Below are 26510 nucleotides of genomic sequence, written 5' to 3' on the forward strand. Positions count from 1 at the left end.
AAGACAACATGGTATATAAAAGTTATGTACTTGCCGTAATTATAGATCCATGTGATTTTCATCCAGTTCAATTTCCCACCTCTCCACCACCTTCCAAATTATTTGTATGGCTAGCTTCGAGATGATCGGGTGACCACCCTTCTGCACCCTCTCTGTGACCAATGCTATATCATTATGTTTACTATTTTACCTAGTTCATTTCTATTTTCTGTCTTTAGAGACTATATTTTTCCCTTTAGTAGCTGTACACAATTTTTCCATAGAGCAAACTCTATCTGACATATTGGAGTGCAGTGCAGGGAATTATGGGTAGGGGAGGAGTCAGCCCTGTAACTGAGAAAGCTTCAAATTCAATATAGAGGTTGGATCCAACTTCTCATATGTTGAACCAGATGAAAATCAGACAACATGGATATATCATTATGGTAAGTACATAACGTTCATGTTTTTTGTTTCTCCCAATATGCAGATTCAGAAGCATAAGGCGTTATTAATTCTTTGTAAGTGACTGCACCCCCCTTCCTGCAATTCTTTTTAACAAGCACAGGAGTCAGCAGGTAATCTTTTGTTGTGTAGATAATTCCAGGTTATTTTCCTGATAATTACAGCAAACATTTAGACCATGTAGTACCACCAGTAACCTTTCATTTCTGTGAGTGTAACAGTAACTAAGCAGAGCAGTGTGTGTGCGCGTGCGTGCGTGCACGCACATGTGTGAGAGCAATAACACTGGTAATTTCCTAGTCATCTGATGTCTCTCGTAAAAAGCACATCACATGGTTGATTGTCTCAGTAACACAAGAGCTACCTTTACATCCAGTCACACCAACGGTCTCTCTTGCAATAATCCCAATCTTCTGATGTCTGGTAGGACTATGTGAAATAAATGTTTTGACTAAAGGGCTGTTGCCTTTGCCATGCAGCTGATGAGAAGCGGCAATACACGTCTCTCTCCCAAAACTGTATTCTCAAGTTGCAGCTCTAGTGATGTTGCTTGGTGATGACATGATCTGGCTGGCAAGGTACACTCTATAAAAATCATAATTTAAAGGGGCCACTGAGTATTTTGTAGCACCCTGTTATTTTAAGTTTAAATTTGGCATTTTCTGGTAAATACTGAGAGATGTGCCGCGCATTTTATTTTATTTTTTCATATAACCATGAATATAGCTAAGATTGCCATTGTCCCAGGTACAGTTTAGGCAAGTATGTTAATTGGTTAAAGACTTATTAAAAAAGTGGGAGGAGTTGTGGAAGTGGGCAGTATAGGTAGTCTGTCTTAAAAGTATTGGCTACAGCTAATGAAGGGGTAGTGTTTGTTACTGAGGGGAAGAAGTTTATTTTCATTGGAGAGTCTGTGTCTGTGAAGTGTGTGAAGTTTCCTCTTCTTTCCATAATAATCTAATAATAGTCTAGAGTTAGAAAGGGTGGCTTTTTGGCATTTTGTTAGTGGACTCTTCTGGCAGTATGCCTTAGAAGACATGTTTAATTTGGTAGCCAGTATGACACTAAGAAGTTTTCCATTTTCAGACTTTCCAGGTTGTAGTATTCTGTTTGCATAGGGCCAAAGACAGCTGTTGGCCTTGAGTCTTCGTTGTTTATTGAGTAATGTTAATTTTAGATAGAAACACAGAATTAGAATGGCTTAAAGCACAATCTACACATTAAGAAGTGATGTGTAATATTTTAGAACTCAAAATGTTGAATCTCACTATATGTAACACTCCTCAATGTTATACTGTTTTGGATGTGAATTTATGTATGTAATAAATAGCTATGGCAAAAGGTTTATAAATTTGTTTCCAGGTTTGCATGGGGAAAAGATGAGACAATACATATTAAGTCTCTTGTGACAGGAAGGTAGCTGAACTGAAGCAGTATTAGTTTGTAATAGTGGATTTGATGATGTCATGCTTTTGTAATAAAGTAGGATAATCTACTATTGAGTTTAGGGAAAAAATGAATAAAGGTAGGGATGAGAAGTCTGGTACCAATGATCCTGTACATGGGAAAGTAAGAGTTTGTATACAGGAAGCTCTGAAGTGTAGTATACAGAAATAAAGGTGACTGATGGGCATTTAGTAGTCAAATTAAAAAAAAAAGTGAAGCTTTTTACTTGAAAGATGTAGGGCATTATGGATGTGAAGGGAACTGAAAAGATGACTGTAGACAATGCTACATCAAGCAGAAGGGATGTCATTTGGTCAACTGACAAGTTGTGTGTTTAGCAGATCACCATATCCTTTGGTTTGTAGCATCATTTCCTGGCAAGTAGCATGACTGACACGTATGGTGAACATCTGCTTTGAGGTACTGTTCTAGTTGGTGAGTATATGCTGAAGTATAGATGTTAGCAGTGAGTTATATATGCCAGGAAAGACATTCCAGATAGCCAACATATGTGCAGTCTTGGATAGTATGGATGTCATTACTTAGTGTCCTTCAGATACAGATGTCTCACTCCATGAGCCCTTGATAACTGAGCAGTAACAGCAATGGTAGTGAAGAGGCAGACGAGGAATAGCCACACTGTTCAAGGGGACAGCACTTATTGTATGCACAAGAAATGCAGTAGGTTTTGGTGCAGACATATGCGCCATGACATGCTGTTACATTTAACCTGGGCACAGATAAAAAGATGTTCACATGTGTGATATTGGCTGGTCAGTACCTCCTCAGGGCATCCTGAAATGTGAATGTTGTGAACACTGGCATCAGACAGAACCCATATTTTAAGCCTATCATATGTTTCATAGTAGATGCAAGTTAACATTTGTACAGTTACCAAGGAACACCCAGGACAGGTAGCCATAAGCGCACACAGTTAGAATTTAGGGGGTCACAGCAACATGCACATGTGTGCTTAGTCCTGTGTAATAGAGACCCACAGTGTGTCATAATATATAACCACCCACTTACATGTCTGCTGTCTTGGACAAACTCTGTACACCTGGCAGTGAGGCATCCCTACCACTGTGGGCATCTGTGCTCACATCAATTGGTATGGCTGGGCTACATGTTATCAAGTGTGATGTCTATGTGCTTGAGGAGACAAAAGAGCCCAGTAGTCTACCATGGTAGGGTGTGCCTAGTATTGACCATGATTCTGTAGAATTGCTGAATATGACATGCACCACTCTTGGTAGCCCTGAACCTGATGCCTGGCTTTATCCTTCCCAGACACAGCCACAAATGCTCAGGCAATATATGGCTAACACATGAATTGCGCAGGTCATATTACAAACAGCATCTGCCAAAGATGTTCTTTAGCACTGTTTTTATCTAGTGGTGCATGTGATTTCAGATATCACTCTTAAGCAGTTTGCCATTGTTGCTTCAGTTGAGTCAGTAAGCTCAACATGGCAGCTCTCAACCCCATTGTGTATAGTGGCAAAGATACATCATAGAACATGCATTGCCACAGAATCTTTGGTATAGGATGAAAGCAGGCCTAATCCCTTTTTGAAATATCTGACTCATTGTACTTTCTCCCATCTAAAGAAGCTGGTCAGCAAGACCAGTGAGTTGACATCAGCATCATCGGGGTCAAACATGTGTGCCAGTTTAAAAACGGAATTTCACAACTTCTTCAGGGTTAAAAAAAAGAAATGGATGGGCACTTCCTTCATACTTTGATGATCACCAACCACTCATGTCCACACCCTCCCCCACCTGTAAACATTGTATGTGAGCCAGGTGCACATTCGTACTAAATTTTGGAAAGGGAATTTTGCATTGTCAAACTTTTTAAAGATGTGCTAACAATGCGAACAAAAATAAAGAAGAAAAATGTAGTGTGGAGACCCCAAGGACTATAAAAATACATTTATTGTAAAGCATAGGCAGCGTTTTTATCCTTAAAATCAATAGGACTTCATCAGACAGTGGTTAGATGAGTTAAAAGCATTAAATGATTACTTGTGCTGGATACGCTTAGTAGTGATAGTGTTTGCTGTTTAAGTAAGTTATTATACTAGATACCTGCAAAGCTTCAAAACTTTTGAATAAGCATTTAAATGGTGATTTTTAAAAATATACACACACGCACACACACACACATATATATATATATATATATATATATATATATATATATATATATATATATATACACACACACACACACACACACACACACACACATACATATGCATCAATTGATTTTAAGAGATATATATGTTAATTGTTAATTAATTGTGTTATTTTAGTGGTTGGCTGTATCATGTGATTTTTACTATTTTTGTATTTAAATGAGATTTAATGGTTCTACTTTATGGCACTGAGGAAAGGGAAACCCGAAAGCTTTGCTGGATTATCGTTCATTTGAATAAAAAGTTGAACTTCGCGGTGCTTTTTTTCTTTGTTTGTTGGTGCTTAGCTTTATATAAACACAGCTTACAACAGTGGAATTCTTTGTTTCCGTAGAAACCCATGCAAAGACAGGGAGGAAATCTTGAAGCACATTTATACAGTGGCTATATCAAGCAGATAAACAAGGATATAATTATGGAAGTTGTGAATGATAGGAAGATCAAATATTTCCTGTACTGTTAGGTGATGGCAGTACTTGTAATTGCTGTACAGAGTTAAGCCAAGAACAGGTTTAGCAATGATGCTGGTACTATTAAAACTATTTTGAAAGATAAATGGAAATTGCTTGGTGGTAATGCTGTTATTTTCAAAGTAGTAAGGGAATAATGCACTGTTTTTAACCAAAGAGATGACAATTTGCAAAACCTGTTAATGAAGGTACAGTATGTGGTACAAGTAGTATGGCTTTAAGATGAATAAGAACAAGGCATATATTCTTGTGGGTTTTTAAAAGCCTATTGCTACTTGACAAGTAGTCTATGCTTCTTGACTCTATATACAGGGAGGACATTTGGCAATAATGGTAAGTATATCTGTTTAAAGGCTGATGTAGTGTATATAGCTTCTTGCAATATATGTTTTTTCTTTTACGTGAAGAAAATGGAGAAAACTAAAGCCATGCGTTATGGATATGTTTTAGTTTAAGTAGTGTGCTGTGGAGTTAGTGTATCAGTTGGTAGTTTTGCTTTTAAATGTCTTTTTCTCGTTTATTGGTATGTGCACAGCCTTTTTTTCCTCAGCTTGAGTACCTTCTTTAAGAGCCTGCACACTCTTTTATTGCCTGCATTCCCTTTTTTCGGTTTTTCTGGTCTCTTCCAGTTTCCCAAAGACATGCCTTTGGTAAATTACTGGTCCTGCATATTTCCATATTGATGTACATGAGATGTGCTTGTGATGGCAAATGTATCCTGCAACAGATTGGTTGGGCACTGGGATAGACTCTAGCTCCTTCACAGCCCTGAAATGAGTAAAAGTTGGTAAACAGAATAAGTTAATGAATGACTGTTATTTATATATATATATATATATATATATATGTATAAGTAGTGTGTTAAGTTGATATTGTCCATTAATTATTTCTACTTCGAATATGATAAATTTAGTTTGCTATGGAAATGCACTGCTGTGTAAAGCAATTTGTGTAAAGTGGCAAGTAAGAAGTCAACAGTTACTAGAAATAGAGCTCTGCTTGTTAATTATTTTATCCTGCTTTGGTGTGTTAGACAAGGGGTGGTGCTGGATTGTGTTGTTTGTGTGAATTTGATTTACTTTATTATGTCATCTTAATTCTAGTTTCTTCTGTGTGTGTGTTTTGTCAAAGTAGAGTATCACATTTCTTTTTTTTAACCCTGAAGAAGTTGTGAAGGGTTGAAATGAGCATTAATGTTTAATGAAATTTTGGCAGCTTTTATTTTAGTAATTAGTGATCATTTCCCTATTTTATAGTTCATATTAGAAAGTTTATAGAGTGATCAGTAAGTATGATACAGTGTTTTAAAAGCTACAGTAAATCTTATTAGTGGAATAATATAGAATTAAAAGAGAATGATGTAATTGAGGCTATGTGTAAAGGAAATTGGCATTTGGAGGTTTTGAGAATGGGGTGGAACCATGCAGCAGGTATTGAGACACAAAAGAAATTAATTAAAATGGGGAGGGGTAGCAGAAAGGCAACCATGTGGAATTCCTGACTATGGCCCAGGCGACACAAGATTACTTACAGTTTGGGTGCTTTACAGCAATTGGCAGGGGGATATGGGCATGCCCATACAGGTTGGGAAGTTGGGGTGGAACAAGGTTCATACTGCCACAGTTTCTCAGAAAAGGGGGGGCAGGTTTATGGCTAATCAAACCACCATGTGATGGTAACCCTCATTAGTGAATGCACGGATCATGCAGTCACAGGGGTGGGTGTTGTGAGCCCATCAATGATACATGTAGCCCATTCACCCCACCCAGGAAAGGTGGTGTGGATTTGTACAAAAAAGTGTTCTCATTTCTGAGATGCCAGCAAGAGCACATATTCTCCAGGGTATGCATGAATGCCAACGCCTCCAGATGGCTGTCGCCTAGCAGAGCTAATGAATGAATGGACTGAAGTCCAGTAGGAGGAGGTAGAAAAAACATCTAGGTGAAAATCTGAAATCCCAATAACCCCTGGCATGTACTTTGCAAAGGCTTATTAGTGAATCTAGTGAAAGTAGTGGCCTACTGTTAGGAAATGGCTGTCCAAAGTTTTTCCTGTGAAATTGGCACTGGGACAGCCTTAGGCCATATTCAGGACAGACTTAAGAGCTGATCAGCCATGGTGCAGCACCTGAATATGCTGCTGTTTCATGACTGCATTATAGATGGTAAACACTCTTGTTACATGTTATAGCCAATGACAATCTTAACCGAATTAGAGCTAGTGCCACTATGCCTTCCCATTTTCTGTTAGCCAGCCATGAAATAGAGCATTTGGGAAATTCCTCACAGTTGCTTAGGAAACATAGAATCATAGGAAGTACAGATTGACCACAGTGTTTAAAAAACTTCACATGCAGAAATCCTCTTCCTATGTAGGATGCATAGTCCGATGACTACCACAAAAAATGTCACAGTGAGTAACAGACTGCAACATCAGCTTATTTCAACAGAAAGCAGGTTTCACACACAAACTCATGCCAGCAGGTGTTTGCTAATGTATAATTACCTATTAATTAATGCTAGAGCATCTCTGTAAGACCTGTTCACTGTTGCTAGCCTATGTAACAGAGGTTTCTTAATTGTGTATCATGCAGTTAATTACAAAGTGTTTAATGTGGCCATCATGTGTTGGAGTAATGCACAATTATCTGTGTGTCATTACCAGAGTGTTTTTGCAGAACATCTTCAGTGTGGCTGAGCTGGATAAGGCACTTAATTACTTTGGTATCAGTGGTAGAGGTAGAGTGTCATCACAGGGCTTGTTTAGCATGTCTGATATGTCAAGTTTGGGAGTCTGAGTCAGCATATTTCCACACAACCAGTTTACTGTGCTCATCATTAGAGTGAGTCATTATGCTCCTAGACAGCCCATATACCAAATGAGTAGTAGAAGGGAACAGCTAATTACATATCTGTTACTGTAAATCTTTTTGTTTCAGTGTGCAAAATCTGGTCTTTTATAACTGAGGTCATTGCTGTCTTTGTGCCAGAATTTTAAGTCAGAAATAATGCTGTAGATTCTCTGCATTTACTTGAGCTAGCATTTCTCACACAGGATGTAAGTTTTTACTGTTTTATTTTAACAAAGCATAAAAAGGATATGCCATCATTATCAGACACAAGGGAAGGGTATGGTAACAAGTATATAAGCAAACTGGATTTGAAAAATTTGAAGAAGATGGGGATTTCTAAAGCTGTCATTAGCAAGTACTATAGACCTAAATCAAGGGGCATTCATCTCAAGATTGATGGATTTTGGAAAACTTAAAGATGGAGAAGCAAGTGGTTAAAAGAGGATATATGAATACTGAGATATGTACGCATTGCCTTGCAATAAAGTAGTCTGAGTGTAGATGAGTTTGAGGCAAGAATTAATTATTTCAGGGGAAAAAAAAGAATATAATGACTGAAAGTAGTGATGAAAAAGGGCTAGTAATGGATGCAGGATGATGAAAAATGAGGATTCACTTACAAGGGAATTGGGTAGGAGCAGGGAATCATTTAGACTTAGTTAATTATAAGTAGAAATTGTGCCATGATTAATATTCAAAGGAACAAATCAGGTCTTTGAAGGGATTGTAGAAAGAAGACAGGAAAAGAGAAAAGATGGGAACAGCTGCTGAGGACTACCAAAGAAAATGTGTATGTATATACAAGTACATAACTCATAGTTATAATAATGATCTAGAGAGGATAGAGTTCATATTGCTTTGGAGAACATTGCAATTTGGTGCTCTTGTAAATTTGGGGACATGAAAGCATTTTTCCAAAGATGTTGCAAATCCTGAAAGTTGATAAAATGATAGATTTCACCATTTTAATAAATGATTACTGAAGTGATATTGCTTTTAGTATTTGGATGTATTGATGAATGGTGATAGTACATAACGGGAAAAGGTATATTTGCTAGTGACGTCTTGTATTTCTCATTTGAATGAGGTTAGGAAAGATGGTAAAGAATGATATGAGAGATTTTTGGAATGTTAGTTGATGTTAGACAAAGTATGCGTATGGTAAATTGTTACTACAGGAAATATAAATAGTGGAATTTAGATCCGTGTAGACTGTAATTGTGATGGACAGAGTATGCTGTTTGATAATATAAAATGGTGCTGGCAAAGATGGGTCAATTTGAGGCTGCTGTGAATTTTAGAGAGATGGATATTGCTGCAGTAACAGAGGTGCAAGTAGGTGAAAATAGTGTCTGGGATATAGTTTTAATGGTATGTGTTCATTAGAATGGCAGGGATATGATATGACTGGTAACTGGAAATGTTGCAGTAAATTTGAGATTGGGCATTCATTTTGACATGGTTGGGGATGATGAGGGATGGTCTTGTAACAAAACTGAAATGTATTGCAGATGAAATGCACTGGGGAGGTTACAGTGAGTGTTGGCGTGTTGTAGTATACATAGCAAATGGTAGCTTTGAAAGTGAAGAGGTTACTAAAAATGGTTCCAAGGATAGAGGAGGGGTACTTCACAAGCTAAAAAAGAGAAGAATGTGGCAGAAGTATTGATGGATTCTAGCATAAATCAGATTATATAACCTTGGTGGGGGATTTGTTTTTTATTAGTACAACTGAGGATTTAGGGGATGAAATAAAAGAACCTCTCAAGAATACTGGTAATGTAGTGTTATTTCCTTGTAGATGTGAATAGATTACAAATAAAATCTTTGTGATAGGTTTTAAAGGAGCTTATTTTAATTAATATGTTAAAGATGCTGATATGAAGTTAAAAAATGTGCCTGGCTCCGTGGCCCAGAGGAATGGAGCCCTGACTGTGACTTAGGCTACTGGAGTTTGATTGGATGCCCTAATACTGAAGTAACAAAAAAATAACTATCACTTTAAATGGAATAGTATTTAATTAAGAGGATGTGATGTCATTATAAGGTTTAGTATTTAAATCAGAACATTTTAAGAAATGGCGTCTGAAGAAGTTTACATTTATCTAAACGAAAGCGCTAACCTTTTTTACAAGATTTTGTCTTTGGAATAAAGTTCCTGATTTTAAGAGTTTTGGCTCGTCTTTGTGGATCTAGCTTATCCGTTGCTTGTCTTTCGTTTTTTGCAAGCTTGTTTCAGTGGATTTGTGTTTTGTAACTAGTTTGTCATGGAATGTGGCAACAGATTGACTGATCCCCATGAGAACAACTTAACTAAAGACCTACCTACAAGTGGAGGGGATTGAAGGGTCTATAGGTCGTTTGACAGCCCTTATCATGCAGTTGACACAATGCATAGACATTATTTATGACCGGATGGGTATGAGTGAAAGTATTGGTCACATCTGGTCACATTCTGCTCTTAAAATTAATAAATCTAGCAACATTAACCCAGATGCTTTGTTTGATTGTACACCGCAATGCCTGAGACCACAGCCTAGCTTCCTTGGTTCTAGCGGTGTTAATATTAATGAGCAGTTTCAAATGTCTGATGGCGAGAAACAGAGAAATGGAGCATGCGCAATGGAGGGTAATCGGCCCCAATCTAACAGTCATGGCATGAGGAGAGAGGTGCCTATATTAAATGATTGGCTAACATCAGCGTTCTCCTTTAAAGGAAATCAAAGAGAAGGGATAATAAACGGTAAGCTCTCCGATTTCGATGATAAACTTTTGCAGTGTAAAAAGCTACAATTGGAGAACGCTTACCTAGTCGAATGCATGAGAGTAAAGGTCATTCCTAAAGGATTGCATATGTGGCGCTTTCCTATGGGGCTGATAGAAAACTCTGCACTACACATTGATTTGTTAAAGCTATTCGACAGATTTGGGTATGAACTGTTAGAATTGCTTGTAAAATACAATAAAAAAGAAATAGATGAACTGAGTAAAGAGGTGGCAATTTTGGATAAATGCCATCAGAGAAAACCAATACGAGCAATGTAAATATGAACATCTCCAAATCTATATTAGCATAGATCAGCATATTGAGAGACTCAAAAGTGGTAAAATGGGTAAACTTGAAGGAGACATTAATGAATATTGCTGCAGTAACAGAGGTGCAAGTAGGTGAAAATAGTGTCTGGGATATAGTTTTAATGGTATGTGTTCATTAGAATGGCAGGGATATGATAGGACTGGTAACTGGAAATGTTGCAGTAAATTTGAGATTGGGCATTAATTTTGACATGGTTGGGGATGATGAGGGAAGGTCTTGTAACAAAACTGTTACACATCTGTGACCTCCAACTTCCCAAAACCGGAATAAAAATAAGAAAGCAGTACGTGAAAGTGAAATAGAGGTGGAAGATATACAAAGGCATAATACAAGAATACTGGTAATGTAGTGTGAGTTCCTTGTAGAGGTGAATAGATTACAAATAAAATCTTTGTGATAGGTTTTAAAGGAGCATATTTTAATTAATATGTTAAAGATGCTGATATGAAGTTAAAAAAAATGTGCCTGGCTCCGTGGCCCAGAGGAATGGAGCCCTGACTGTGACTCAGGCTACTGGAGTTTGATTGGATGCCTAATACTGAAGTAACAAGGTGGAATTGGGGACCGAAGAGACATGGCCTGCTTACCACTCATAGGGAGTGAGGAAGGTACATGCACTTGGGACAAACTGGGAGTTTATGATTTCCATGATGGAGACCAGGGGAAATCACCTTCTGTGCTTGGGGGGGTAGGACTCCTTGTTAAGAAATGCACCCTACAGAAGAGAGGACACCCTCCACAGCTTACCTTGCAAGTAATTAACATATTGACTATTTTAAGTGTAAGCACTAATTGTAGTCATGGTACGCCAGGTTGGTCTGGCTGGTTGCAGTAAGTTTCTGTGAAAACAGAGAAGGAGAGCATTACTGAAGAGGTATCATTCTTCCCTTCTAGAAAGTGCTGTGGGTGTGGTGTGGATGTGAGCATTCACATGTAGAATAGTTGTGGAGAAACTTCAGTTACATTTAGTAGCATAGCACTGAAAATCATTGGTCCAAGAGCAAAGTGGATGAGAACCTGTGGAGCCAGTGAATGTACTTGTGCTTCCAGGCAGTACCGTAGCTACTCTAGGGTGAGAAGGGCAGTAGCCCCAGGCGCAAAGTGATTGGGGGGCACAATCAGCTGATATTGATCTCTCTTTAATGTATTACCGGCTATTAAAAGCTGGTATTCAATTTGCTGCCAAACCTGAGTGCTGTAGTGCTCTGTGTGTAGTCTAAACAGTTACAGCTGCTTGCTGCATTGTAGCAAACAGTTTGCTACAGTTTAACAATTTTTTTTTTTTTTTTTTTTTTTTTATAACTAAAAGCTGAACACTGTAGCTCTTCGTACAGGCAGGATATAAACTGTAACAAGCAGTTTGCTACAGTTTAAAAAAATTTTTTTTTTTTACTAAAAAGTACATGAGTGCTGAAGTTTTCCATGAAGGCAGGGGTATAAACTGTAGCAACTGTTTACTGCAGTTTAAAAGAATAAATGCATTTTTTAAATAAAATATGTTAAAGGAGGGTTGGGGGCAGGTTACAGAAATGGGACTCGAAAGGCAGGGACTAGAGGGAGGGGGTGGCATGTCATGCATCTGGCCACTCGATTGGTCTGCCAGTGGAAGGAACGTCTGTTTTTTTTGTGTGTGTGTGGGGGGGGGGTACCTCTAACTGTAATAAGCTTGTCATGTATGTCATCACTTAGTGAAGTGCCTTTTTTGGCTCTTCATTTGAAGAGCTGAGGGTGTGGTTCATAGCACTGGCCGGGGTGCTAATTGAACCAGCTACACTTCTGTCTCCAGGTAGTCAGTATAAAGCTTACTTGGGTGTAGCAGGTGTTGTTACCGGAAGCAGCAGTACTCGTTTTTGTGCTTCATTGCTACGTGATCAGTAGTTGGTCTTTTTATTGAAAGGTGAATGTCACAGTTAATTTAACAATAATGTTCTGTATTGTGCAAGCTAGCAGTGCAGTCTCTAGGGATTTCTCCTTTTTTTCTCCACTTTATTGCAACAGTGGATGCATTTTTTTAATGGTTTTAGAGTTGTGCTTTTTAGAATGGGATTTTTGGAAAAGTGTAACTCAGTCAAACGTACGGAACTCCACATTTACTGAACATTTTTAAAGCCAGCTGCCCCCTGCATATTATTTGATAGTAGTCTTTTGACCATCACATATAAAGTATTGGCACTGGGTGGAATTATACACTTGTTGGCACTGGGTGGAATTATACACTTGTTCATACTGGAGAGCAAGACCCCAATCATTTTACAGTAATTAAGAGTAAAATAAATATATTCAGATCATGTTGTAATAGTCATTCCAGAATAACACAGGAGGTATTTTAAAGAACAACATTGATATACAGGAGGTGTCTTGAAATTATTATGTAAGTGTGTGTGTGTGTGTGTGTATATATATATATATATATATATATATATATATATATATATATGTATATATATATACACACACACACACACACACACACACACACACACACATACACACACACTCACACACACACACTCACACAGATGTATACACACATGGCAAGAATTGAATTTTATGCATTGATTTTATTTAGTACAGGCATTTGGACACTATACTTTCTGTAGTAGTAAGTAGTCAAATAATAAAAAAGGAAGGAGAAGTTCGGTAAGTAAATGCCAGAGAATGTAGAAGTGCCCAGAGATGATGATGGGTGAAATGACAGAAGTAACAGTGAGCAGGCGTTATAGATCAGAGCTGTACAGACGATAAGACAAAAGTGTAAGAAAACAGCACCATTGATGATAGGTCCTAATGCATAGAAAAAGTATGCAAAAGAGTCATCTGAATATTTGAGTAGGGAAATAGTAACATTTGCATTCCCTGATAGAATAATAGTGTGAATGAATATATATGGAATGGTCAGTGACAAGAATTAAGGTGGGGAAGTACCTGTCTGACTAGCTGTGTTTTGAACAGAGGAACCAAGCAGGGACATCCTTTTTCTCCACTGTTATTTAATTTATGTTTAGAAATGTTGACAAAGGAAATAAGAGATCCACAAATTCAAGGATATAACTGATTCTCAAGTGAAGTTTATTTGCAGATGATATCTCGTATTTGATAGATCCAGAAAAGGACATGTCAGTGTTGTGTTACATTTTGAGACAGTTTTAAGTCTTTTTGGAATGTAAAATAAGTGAAGGTAAAACAAAGACTGTACCGCTGTATGGTGTGCCCACACACATATGGGGATATGATAAGTTGAAGTATTTATGTGTATGATCAAAAATTATTTTGTAATGACAGCTAAAGGTTTATACAAGGAATAAACAAAAACTGTTGCAAAATGTTGAGAAATTTGAGCTGTTGAATATGGATACCAAGTTACAAGCAGTGAAGTCAACAAAAGCCCAGTCTTTTCTCAGCCACTTTTATGTGCAAAGCCATATTTCACTAATGTGATTGATTTATAATCTCACATTTATTCACTAATTTCAGTGTTGCTGGTCTTCTTCCTCATCTTCATCTCCCAACAGTAGAATCTATTTCAGGTCCAAGATGCACCTGATTCTTCTAGACAGTTCCTTTGTTTTGTTCGGTCTCTCAAATATTTGCTTTTGGGAAATTTAAAAATGTTGCATTGGGAATGTCTCTACTTGAACTTTACTGTCAGAAAAATGAGAAACAGAGCCCCCTTCTGCTTACTGTCTAATTTTTTGTTGTATAAACTTTATTTCCTCCTCAGCCTGTTCTGCATCAAAAATGTATTTGATCTTCCAAGAAAAAGCATACTCTGAAGACAGCTCATTACAGCAGCTGGAGTCTCACACCTGCCTCTCAGTATTCCCTGATTGCTGGGATTAATTTACTTCTCTTCTGCCTGGTGTGCAGTGAATAATCATTTTCCACAAGCACTCTGCTGTCCCAACTTTTTAAATATTTTGTCTTTCTGTCACAGTTTTGTCAAGATCAAGTATTTCTGCTGGTATTATTGCATGTTTACTAAGTCTTGGCTGCTTTCTCATGGCCAGGTTTGAAGCATACACTTGATATGTCATTTCAATTAACAAATCCTGCTGTGAAACACCAGTCCAGCTGCTTATGTGTGCTGTCATAAAGTTAATACATTCTTTTCATTCCAGTTTCTCTGGTACAGCAGAAAATCTCAGGTTTTCTCTGTATGCTCTATCTTCTATCTCCAAATTTTTGAAACCACTCTTCTTCAGAAGCCTCATATTAAGCCAGCTTTTTCTTCATTTCAGCCTCAGATTTTTGCAGCTTTATAAGATCATATGACCAGCTAGTTAAATCTTCTTCTATTTTTCAGCCTTTTTATTTGAATTGATATATTATTTCAGTGTCCCATTTATTTTTATCACCTCTGAGTATATTTGATTTATTTTTTTTCCTCTAAATTATTGTAAGCCATCTCTTGAACCAAAGTTGAAGCTTAAACTGCTTTCTGCTGAGCAGCTGTAGGATCCTTCATAGACATTTTCTCTTTACCTTTTCTGGTTGATTTTCTTTCAGGTTTTCCAAATTTCTTCTTTGCTAGCATCCAGACAGTGTACCTATGAGCCAGTAACTGAATTTTGCACAAAAAAAAGCAGTTTCCATGGTGCAGTCCTTATTCTCTGTTTCTGTTTTCACACTAGGACTGCTGAAGTTAAGCTGTTGATCAGTGTGCAGCCATCTTGGATGGCCATGCACGTCTCCAATCTTGAGGAATCTCCCAATACTTAAATGGCCTAGTGAATGACAAATATAATAGTGCTGTAGTGTTTTCTGGTTATTATTACTAATTCTGTGTCCTCCCAGTCCTTTGTTTGGGTCCAGCTTGTGTAGTACTTTTTCATTATAATCTTAATTTAATTTCAGTATCTGAAGTTATCTGGATGTTACTAGGACAGTATATAACCCACTTTGTGGATTCAAACTACTTTGTATAAGATTTTTTAAATCTATCTATAGTCAGTTGGGTTTGAGAAAACATTTTATAATGTACACATTTTATCAATTTGTATGTCTTTACTTCTACTACGTCTTATGTATCTGTAAAATTTTCTGTTGTGCTCAATATCTTTATATAAATTATCTTTAGATTTTTCTTGATCTTGTCGCACTGTTGAATTTGTCTGTCCAGTTTGTTTTAGTTTTCAAGGGTATAATTTGACCTCTTTTCCATTTCTTATGTTTTTTTGTCTGTCATCTTCATCAAGTATCTTGTTCGTACGGAAGTATATCATCCTGGCCTTGTGTGGCTAGATGTTGATGCTAAACATTTTTTTTTTTTTTTGCAGTCAAACGATGTGTCTTTCTAAACTTGCCTCATTCCTTCTGCAGTGCTTTTACTGAATGCATTACTCCAGTTAGTTTTACATAGTGACTGTTTTGCTTCCATGTAGTCTATTATTAATCTTCTGTGCACTGGCTTAGATGCCAGTTTTGCAGAATTATCTAGCAACAAATAACTTTTATAACCCCATGATTACTATACATCATTGGTGGTAAATCTTGACATGAACTAAGGACACAAGTAATGTCTAGCATGTTCCATTCCCTGGTAGGATTTTTTTACAATATAAAGCAATTGTTCTTCCTAAATACATACTGGAAATAGATTCCTTACTAATGTCAAATAAGTATTATTCACATAATTTTCTTGTAAATTCAAGTCCACAAATACTATCATTTTTCTCTCCATTACTTGACTGTGGTGGTTTTATACACTCCAACAATTGTTAAATGTTCCATGGTTGTTTTTATTGTCACAGTTACTCAATCTACAGGATTGGTCTGATCACTGAGCATGTAATAATTACAGGTCTCATAGAAGTCTTTTATCCCTGTGATAACACCTTCACCTCATTTTTTATAATGTCTATTACAGTCAAAAAGCATTTATACCCTGATAACATTATTCTATAACCATATTTTACAAGCAACATCAGTCTTTCGGGAATGTAGCAAATTTTCCAGTTTAAAAAAAAATATTAGTAACGCACCTTGCATTACCTGCCAGCACAGACACTTCAAATGTTGCTATCAGTGAACTGTTAAATCCTGTCTGATATGTTTGTCAAATATTGTACTATATCTCCTGTAAAAATTCTCTTCCATTTTCTTGATAAGTGATGATGATTGTACTGTTGTGGTATGGGCTTCACTGTATACTTTTACCAGACACTGTTAGTGGGATCTGATCTCAAGGTCCTGGTCCTTCTCTGGGGCCAACATTCTTTGTGGTATATGGTCATGATACCACCCAAGCTGTTTAGCTGGGAACTGTTCTTCCATTTTAAGTTTATGGAAGGGATACTGTAAGATATGAAAGTTATGCACTTTCTGTAGTGATAGGCCTTTATGATCATAGTCTGTGCACTTCACCTTCCATCCTTCCCCCTTCAAGTAGTCACCTGTCATTCTGTATTGACCTAGTTGACCTCAGCTGAGGCCGCCTTAGCATGCTACCCCTTCCAAGGCATCTATGTGTATTTTTAATAGAAGCTTGTTGAGGTAGACTGATAGATGTTAGCTGGCAAATTCAATCTGGATGGGAAAGAAAGTAAGAAACTTTGTTGGAGTTAGTGGAGCAGCTCAAGTTTTTGGTAAAAGTGATGCTAGAGAGTTGCCATTGGTGACTGGTCCCTCTATTTGAAATGTATTGACTAGGATCTTGAAGCTCTACCATTATGGTAAGTGCATATTTTTTCTTTATAACTGGTAAATTTTTTGTCATACACTCCTCAGTGAATGTAGAATAATTGTGTTTCTTTTGCCATTAGGTAGTGGATTGTAGTTGCTACTAGACACTCACAGGTTTGGGAGTTGTTTCTTGTTTAATTTTACATTTGTTGATCGGGGAATTCCAACTGGGCACAAAGACCCTTTTATAGTGGCGGCACAGGTAGAAAAACTAGAGCATATGCAGTGCAAACAAAGTCATTTAAGTTATACAATATCAACAGTGTCAGGCAGAATACAATTAAAATAAATGTTACATTGTCAAAATAGAGTCTGTATTACAAGATCGAAGCTTTACTTAATCGAATAAGTAAAGCTCGATCTTGTAATATTGAAACCGTTAAATGTCGAACGGATGATTTAACCCAGGGGAACACTTCCCTTGGCCATTATGTGGAGTATTCCCGTTTTCCAAATTGGAACAGTCTCGGAGTTGGTATATTTAGGTAGGGGGGTGTGGGGGGCACAGCCCCCACTTGATTTTGGATGTAAAGTTTTTTCTTTTGATTCGGCCAAGGGAAGTGTTTCCCTTGGGTGAATCAGCCGTTCAACATTTTTAGCTGTTGATATTACAAAATCGAGCTTTAGTTCGATTAACTAAAGCTTCGATGTTGTAATGTAGATGCTCAAAATAGATAAGATAGTAACTGTATGTAAAGTAATAAGGCTTCTTATGCTAATTATACTCTGTACAGATACAGTTAAATAACTATGCAGTAGGACAGACATCACAATGCAGATTACTGTGTTCTTAACAAAGGGAGGATAGCAAAAGGTTGATTTATTTATGAGATATGAATGAAATGAGTGGTAAAAGAGTTGAGAGGCATAGTAGAAGATGGCTAAGTAAAGACAGAGTGATAGTTGGTAAGAAATTAGAGGAGGGGTGAGGAAGAAGAAATCAGAGATGTATTTATCCTGGCGATGTACAGCTAAACAGCCAGGATGTTGCGAAGTGCTATCTTAGATGTGTTTTGAATGTCTGTTGGATTTCCAGAAGGCTGACAACATGTGGAAAGGACATTCCATAGGGTAGCTACAGAGTTCGAGTGTAATGAGGCTCCCGATGCAGTTTGGGTTTTAGTGATGGAGAGGAGTTTATCTTTAGAGCAAAGAGCTTTGGTAGGGTGGTAGTGTTGAAGCATGCCTTTTAGTGCTGTATACTTATTAGGGTAGTAGAGTATGAGCTAGTAGGAGGTGAGGTGGGAGTTCAGACTAGCTTTGTTGTTTAAGGGTCAAAGAGTGATGAGTTCTAAAGGGGCTATTTGCAGCAAAGTGAGAGATTTTTTTAATTTCTCTAAATCTTTTGGGTTTCTAATACCATGACGGGAATGGGCCCCATTCCTAAGTCAAAGTACGATTAAAATTCCTGATTCATGAAATTAGTGTTGTTTCAATCTTTGTCAGCCAGAAATGCTCTTCACAGCACCTGCAATGTGCCCAGTAATGACTCCTCCTGCAAGTCGTATGGCGTTACATGTATTGGTAACATATCTAAATACGATTGTAGATTTTTTATTTTATAAGGCCCATTGCTCCTTTTACTGTTGGGACTGTCTCTGTGTCTTTCCTCCACATTGTTCTTGTTTCTGCCTGGAAATCCTAATATTTTATGACTTTGTGCCTCTCTCTACGTAAGACACTGTAGTCACTGGGTGTGGCGAGATCAGTGCTACTTTTTCCTTCTTTTCATGGACCACTATATCCAGGTTTCTAGCATCTGTCTTTTGAACTGTTGTTAATGGCTGATCCCATGTGATGTAAACTTCATCAATTTCTATGATGCTTTGTGGCTCATGTTTCCAGTGTTTTTCAGCCACTTCAATACCATAATGTTTGCACAATCACCAGTGCAACAGTCTTGCCACATTATTATGCCTTTCGGTATACAGACTTTCTGCCATTAGTGTGGCACAACCAGCAATGAAGTGTGTGACAGTTTCCAGTTCGGTTTTACAAAGCCTATATTTGTCTGTTTCTTCCACATGTTCAATGGACTTTGTAAACCAACGTGCACGCAGCCCACTATCTTTAGCTGCCAATATTAACCTTTCATCTCTCGGCTTGAATTTGCCTCTCATTACCATTACTGCATGTGTTCCTGATCAACATGAGGTTCTTCCATAGGTTTTCTATGCTTGCAACTGTATTTAGGCATTTTCCACATTTATTGCCTTCTCATCTGGTCCTTCATCTTATATTCTTTCTTTGTTTTTTGGCACATTCAGTTGCTGCCTGATTTTTTTTATCTACTTCTGGTTTGATTTCCATTCCTGCTTGACGCCGATATGCTTCCACTAGATTAAGCAGAGAAGTCATTTTAGATTTCTTCTTTTCATGTTTCAAAACTTTCATTATGTTTGGGTCTTGAGAGGTCAGCAGATATGTGTCTAGTCCCACGATTGCAAATCTATACATGTAATAATTTCAAGGAGGCCCATCCTTCCTTTGGAACGGGGAATATGTAATCTTGGTATGCACTTTATAAATCATTTGGTGAATATGAAGCATAGGTTCATAGGTGTGTACTAGGCTAATGACCCTGGAGCCTTTACAAGCCTAGCCCATAGAATTGCCCTAGCATTGTGCCACGTGGCATTCGTTCCCAGTGCCTCTATCAAGTAGAGCCATGATACCCAGGGTGAACGTTCTATTACTCATTCACTCATCAAGATTTCTCTTGAAGAGGGACAGCGAGGTGCTCTGCTTGACATGTATGGGAAGTCTATTCCAGAGCATGAGCAGTCTCTGGGTGAGGAACCTGTCCCTCCAGCATGTTCTGTTGATTGTGATAATGAAATTGAGGTCTCTGGAGCATGTGGTGTAGAGGGATTGGGATTTCTTTAGATGTAGCATTTCTAACAGAGCTGGGTCAGGCATGGCTTTGCAAGTCAAGCAGAGATCACCCCTAAGTAGGCGATATAAGACAGAGAATAGCTGGAATCTTTTGAGTCTGTCCGTGTAGGACATGTGTTTAATGACTAGGATCCTCTTTGTGCGGTACTTCTGTGGTCTCTCCAGCTGTTGCAGGTGTCTAGTGAGGTACATGCCAAATGGGACATTATACTCGATGACTGGTCTTATGAGGGAAGAGTAGAGAGAGATGATGACCTCTTTCTTCCTGGATGCAAAACCCTTGATAATGAGATGTGCCACATAGAAGGACTTTCTGACCACAGCGGCATTGTGGTGGTCGAGGGAGAGGTTGCTGTCAACCTGCATCTACAGATCCCGTATAATGTGTTCAGTGGGCTCCCATCGATGTGGTAGTTAGTGACAACTGAGTATTTAACAAAGGGGATGACTATGCATTTTTTGGTATTAAGCTTAAGGCCATGGTTTTGGCACCAGTCATTGGTCTCAGTGAGGCCTTTCTGTAGAATGTCTGCATCACTTGGGGAGTTAATAATGGCTCCCAGCTTGCAGTCGCAGCTAGAGTCCCTTTGTGTTGGCTTGGACTTCTGAGAAGTAGATGCTGAACAGGAGAGGACCCAGGACCAATCCCTGTGGGACTCCTCTCGTGACTGGTCAGCAGTCTGACTTGGAGTTTGCTACTTTCACACTGTGTTCTATCTGTGAGCTAATTTGCAACCCACCTAGTGATATGTAGGGGTTAATGCCTAGTTTGGTGAGTTTATCAATAATTCCCGACTGAGGAGTGGTATCAAAGGCCTTGGCCAGATCGAGGTACGCAGTATGCGCACTGCCTTACCTTCATCCACAGCCCTGGTGATTGACTCAAATAAGTCAACCAGGTTGAGCAGGCATGATCTCCCTCCTGAACTGTGTGGGGTCTAGAGTTTGGAGATTTCCTATATCTTTGTGAATCGGGTCCATGATGATGCACTCCATAGCTTTACATATCAGACTCATCAGGCTAATGGGGCGATAATTCCCAGGGTCTGTAGTCGCTCCCCCTTTATAGAGAGGGATAACTGTAGCAGTGTGCCATTCGGTAGGGACAAAGCCTGAGGTGAGGCTGTGACTGAACAGGGCACACAGATGTGGTGCCAGTTTGCATCCTTCTTGTTTTCCTTTCTAATCTATCCAACACATTTTGGGGCCAGTCAGTCACTCCAAAACTATAACTTAGGACCAGAAGAGCAAATCGGTTTATAGTTTGGATTTTGTTCCTAGATGTCAACAGCTGTTTTCAGGATTAATTTAAGTCTTCTGAAGTATTCCTTACTAAGTTTTATTCACATTTGTTCAAGTTTTATTATTGATCCTTCAAATCCCAAATATTTATATACTCCCTCTTGCTCAAGTTCTTTTATATCACATTCTTCTCCCAAACTGATGTTTTCCTGCTTTAAAGGTTGCTTTTGCACATTTATCAAGACCAGATAACCTTATATCATCTGAAAGTTTTGACAACTTGCAGTTGTGCTTTCAGTTCCTCATCTGATGAGCTGTACAGCTTTAAATCATCGACAAAGAAAAGATTAGAAGTCTTTACACTTTGTTGTTTTCTAGGAGCCAAGTTGTAGCCATGGCCTAAGCTGTTAAGTAGACAGCTGGATGGTTAAGGGCAAGGCAGAAAAGCAGCAGTGACAGAGAGTCACCCTGGAATATTCCTCTTTGAATTTTTATCCCTGGGATAATAATTTGTCCTTTATCATGGCTTAATTGCAAAGTGGTCTGCCACTGTTTCATGGTCACTGTAATGTAGTCGATCAGCGTAGGATGTATCTTATACATTTGTAAGCACTCTTTTATCCATGAATGTGGGATAGTATCAAATGCTTTTTTGTAGTCATTCCATGCCATACTTAGATTTTTTTCCCTTTTTACAGTTCTCCACTATGACTTTATTTAACAACAAATGATCCTTAGTTCCATATGGCTTTCTTTTATTGCCCTTTTGTTCTACTGCCATAATTGTTGTTTCTTCTAAAGTGCTATAAACTCTTGCAGCTTTGTGTGGACGTTTGTAGAGAGTGTGGAGACATACAGAAGGTTAAGTAGGAGGTAGGCTTTAGCTCTGGTTTCTCTAGTTCTTTCGGTTAGGTAGGGTTTTATTCTATGCAAAAGGCCAAGCTTTTGGTGTTTTTTTCGTTTTTTAATAACAGTTTAAAAGTATAGGTCAAAGTTCAAGTTGTCATCAATTGCCACTCCTTAGATTTTGGTTTTAAGGATCTGTTTATTTATTTATTTATTTATTTATTTATTTCAGTTTGACCGGGGAGGTCCACTGGGCTCAGGAGCCCATTTTCAGTGGAGGCCTGGGGGATAAAAGCTCACATTACATAGAAAACATTGAAATATAGCAGATTAAAGTTAAGATTCAAAGATACAGATACAACAAATTAAAATTAAGGATACAGATACATTATAAATCAGAGACATAATGTGGTACATTGGTTACATAGCATGTGAGTCATATGTTGACATGAATGTTGCAATGGTTACATAGAATATGAGTCTTGTTATGGCAGTTTGGCAGAACAAGTACAAATGATAGGGAGGGGAGAAAAGGGAAAGCAAACTATTTACAATATTTACATTATGTACACGAGATAACACTGAAGAATGAGTCATTTCCAGGGGGAGCTAAGTAGTTAGGAAATAGGAGTAGTATGGAAATACAATTTAGAGTAGAGAGAGAAGAAGGCTTGGTGGGGAAAGTGCAATTGCTCTTCCAGTTAGAGAAAAAGTAGGAATGGAGTTGGGTTTTAAAGTTGTCAAAGTTTTCTATGGTTCGTAGTGAAGGAGGGAGAGAATTCCATTTTTTGGCTAAGGAAAAGGACAGGAGTTACTGTCCTGCCGGGCGGTCTGGTTTGTAGACAGTGATTAGGTTTAGGTGAGCAGATCTAAGTGGCCTGTTAGGGGTGTATGGTTGTAGGATGTTGGATAGTGCAGGACATTTAGTAAAGTTAAATAATAGCCTATCGGCAGTAGTAAGTTGGTGGTAGTCGAGATGGTTGGGAAGTTCTAACCAGTTAAGTAAGTGGAGGGCAGAGCAATGGTGGGAGGAGCATTTGGCTTTTTTGGCAAATTTTTAAATTTTATTATAACATCTTTCCATTTTGGAAGAGATGGAGGCAGATAAGTTAGTTAGTAGAGGGGCACCATACATTAGAGAGGAAAGAAGGTAGGTAGTGGTGAGGGTTTGTCTAGTAGGAGAGAGATGGTGGTTGTTTCTACAGGCCATGTTTTTGATGTGTTTTCTTGATGTGTAGTTGAATATGGATTTTAGGTGTTCATCTGTAGTAACCCCAAGTAGTTTGCGTAGGGAACAATTTCTATGGTAGAATTGTTATGGCTTCTAATTTGGAAATAATTTTTATCAGGAGGGGAGGATTTTGAGGGAGGGAAAATTAGTATTTTAGATTTGTTAGCATTTAGAGATAGATGATTTTGTAGAATCCAGTTCTCAGTGGTGGAGAAGGCAGTTTGAGTGCATGATTGAAGTTCTGGGAGGTTGGTGGCACAGCAGATTAAAGTGGAGTCATCTGCGTATTGTAATATTTTAGTATTTGGGGTGGCAGAGTGGAAATCATTGATAAAGATGTTAAACAGAATTGGGCCGAGAATGGATCCTTGTGGAACTCCAGTAGGAGCTGTTCGATCAGGGTGTTATTTAATTAAGTGATTTTTGGCAAGAGTTTTGCTTTGGGGAGTGTGTTTGGGGTGAAAAGTAGTAATTTTGGTTTTTGGGGGTTAAGTAGGTGTTGTGAGCTGTCTAGCCAGGATTCCATGGACGTAAAGGATTCTTGAGTAATTTCTTGAAGGTTTTGTAGGTTAGAAGCTGTGCAGGTGAGTGTAGAGGCATCTGCATATTATACAAGAGTGGTGTGCTTGGAAACAGTGTTTAGATTATTTATAAATATGTTAAGCAGGAGGTGTCAACATATGGAACCTTGTGGCACTCCTACTGGAATGGGTAGAAATGAAGAGTATTCTTGCTGCCATTTTCCTGCTTGGAATCTGTTGGGTAACTGTTAAACCAGGAAAGTGAGAGACAGAAGGAGAGTTCTGTGTTTCACCATATAAATTTGTAATACAGAAGCATTTATTCAGTACTGCAGTTCCCATTTTTATTTTCTTTAGTGTGTGTGTGTGTGTGTGTGTGTGTGTGTGTGTGTGTGTGTGTGTGTCTGTGTTTCTTGCTCCTGTGGTTGTTTTTGTTTGCTTTGTATGACAAGTACTTGACTTACTGAGTCATACTTGCTGTTCTTATCATGCCCTTTGTTTATTTCCCTTTAGTCTGTGGTCACCAATGAGTTGGAACATGGAGACCGGGGAAAAGCCATGAAGAGACTGAGGGTCCCACCTCTTGGAGCAGCTCAGGTATATAACATCTAGTTGCTGGTTTGTTTTCTTTAACTATATTATTCATGTTTAACAAATGTAACAAGAATAGCATGAGAATTCCCATTTAGTGAGAGATGTCACCTAATTTTGTATCAAGTTTCTGTAAATGTATAAGCTGGCTATTGACCTCATTTTCACTTCCCATAAACATTATTTAACAACATCTTAAATGTAGTTGTGTATTCCAGGTCTACTAATAACTGGGTTAGAACTTTTTCATAGGGCTGACAAGTCTTAATATGCCATCTTACAGTGAGTTTGAGGTGCATCAAAAAATAGCACCAGTATTCCTTTTGTCCTGAACTTCAGCACTCTAATTCTCTCATTACTTATAAGCCTGCACACCACAGAATCACGGCTATGGCAGTGCTATTATCTTTCTTTTAATTTGGCTGATATCATTGTCTTTTTAAACAGGTAAATTAATTAGAGATCATCTAATCCCTGCTGCTTCATACAATAAGTGCTAAGAGTGAAAATGGCTTACTACTTGGAAGTTTCTTTGGCATGTGGCCTACTCCTAATTAATGTAAATGTAAGTTAAAAAATGTTTAAGGTTTTAAAAGTATGCATGAAATTAAAAGATTTGCAGGAAGTTTCATCCATGAGAATGAAAATCTGTTAAGTGAATGACAGTGCGTAGCAGACTCCTAGCTTGCCAATAGTTATGAAAGATAATGTCAGGGAAGGAATGCACTGATGCGAATGTTATGTCCCTTGATGAGTGTCAGTGAATTCTCTCGGTGTGCGGCTCAGTGGGGGCATAGGGGGGTGCATCATATAAGGAATAATGGATATAGTAGTTTGTGTTAAAATATGCATAATTCAGTGTGTGGAATGTTGCATTACCCAAGGGGGAATTCTTAATGATTTATTAAAACCCTCAGCAAGGAGAATTGCTATAAAAGATGATCACATTTCACTTCTTCATTTTATGTCATTTCTACACCACGTTCTTTGCAATGGCATTTAATCTAAAGGTTAACAAAAGTAGTCTGACTTCTGATATGTGTCCATATTATATGTGGTCATGAGCCCTGCAGTGACAGACTGTTTAGGGAAAGGCTGTAAGCATAATTGCAAAACTTAATTCACAATTACTTACCTGTGCTAATTCAGCAAATTTGAGCTGGAACCCAAAGGCCTTCTGTCTGCCCATTAATATTACTGCTGTAAACATGGTTCTGTATGTTTAGTCTTCTGCTTTCAGAACCAAACTTTAAAACTTTCTTTTTTAAAAAGTGTTTGCATGCATAAAGATTAAATATTTGTATTAATGTGGTACCACATTTTACAGTTTCTTCTTTTGTTATGTCTTTTGAAAATCCAAGTCAAAAACATTTAGTGGATGTAGACGTGTGGTCTTTTAAAAGAGCTTTTAATGCCTTTTTTTCCTGATCCTAAGTTAATTGTCAACTTTACTCAGCTTTGTTTCAGTTTGTATTGCTTGTATATCTAGATACATGCTGATTAAGTGCATATAGTTATTTCTCTGTGACTGTTGCATGCATTTATTTTGACTTGTATTTATCTGTAAGTAATATACATTGTGTTTTATTCCGTTGGTCTTTGTTATGGTTGAAAAGGGTCATCAGATCAGTCCACTTATCCAGCTAACAAACAAATAAAAAAATATATATAACTAGTGCTTTTGAAGTTCTTAAACCTCAAGATATTCTCTGTTGTATTGCTGTCAAAATAATACATTGTTTTGGACTTGTATTAGCAATGATAATGAATTGTAGACTCCAACCACTCAAACCTGTATATGTAGTGGTGGTGTGTGTAACTCTATTGTGTGGCAACAAAAGACCATCCTTGTGACAAGGAAGTTCTCATGAATGAGTTGGAATATTCTTATCTTCCAGTAGTAATACTTGATGATGCAAACAGTGTTATAGTGATTTTTAGCTTCATGTTATGGCGTCATACTGTAATTTGCAACCTCAGATACAGTCCTTCCC

The 26510-nt window shown here is 37.9% G+C and overlaps 1 protein-coding gene across 1 annotated transcript in view; it reads left to right on the forward strand.

Moving 5' to 3' along the window:
* XPR1 (xenotropic and polytropic retrovirus receptor 1) overlaps positions 1–26510 on the forward strand; it is a 2667923-nt gene that overhangs the window by 1440550 nt on the left and 1200863 nt on the right. The window contains 1 exon segment of the mRNA XM_044085740.1: positions 24439–24522. Within this exon segment, the coding sequence (XP_043941675.1) occupies positions 24439–24522 (84 nt within the window).

This window comes from Protopterus annectens, chromosome 10.part0 (assembly GCF_019279795.1).
Source record: "Protopterus annectens isolate FY-2018-M chromosome 10.part0, PAN1.0, whole genome shotgun sequence".
NCBI classification, from domain to species: domain Eukaryota; kingdom Metazoa; phylum Chordata; order Ceratodontiformes; family Protopteridae; genus Protopterus; species Protopterus annectens.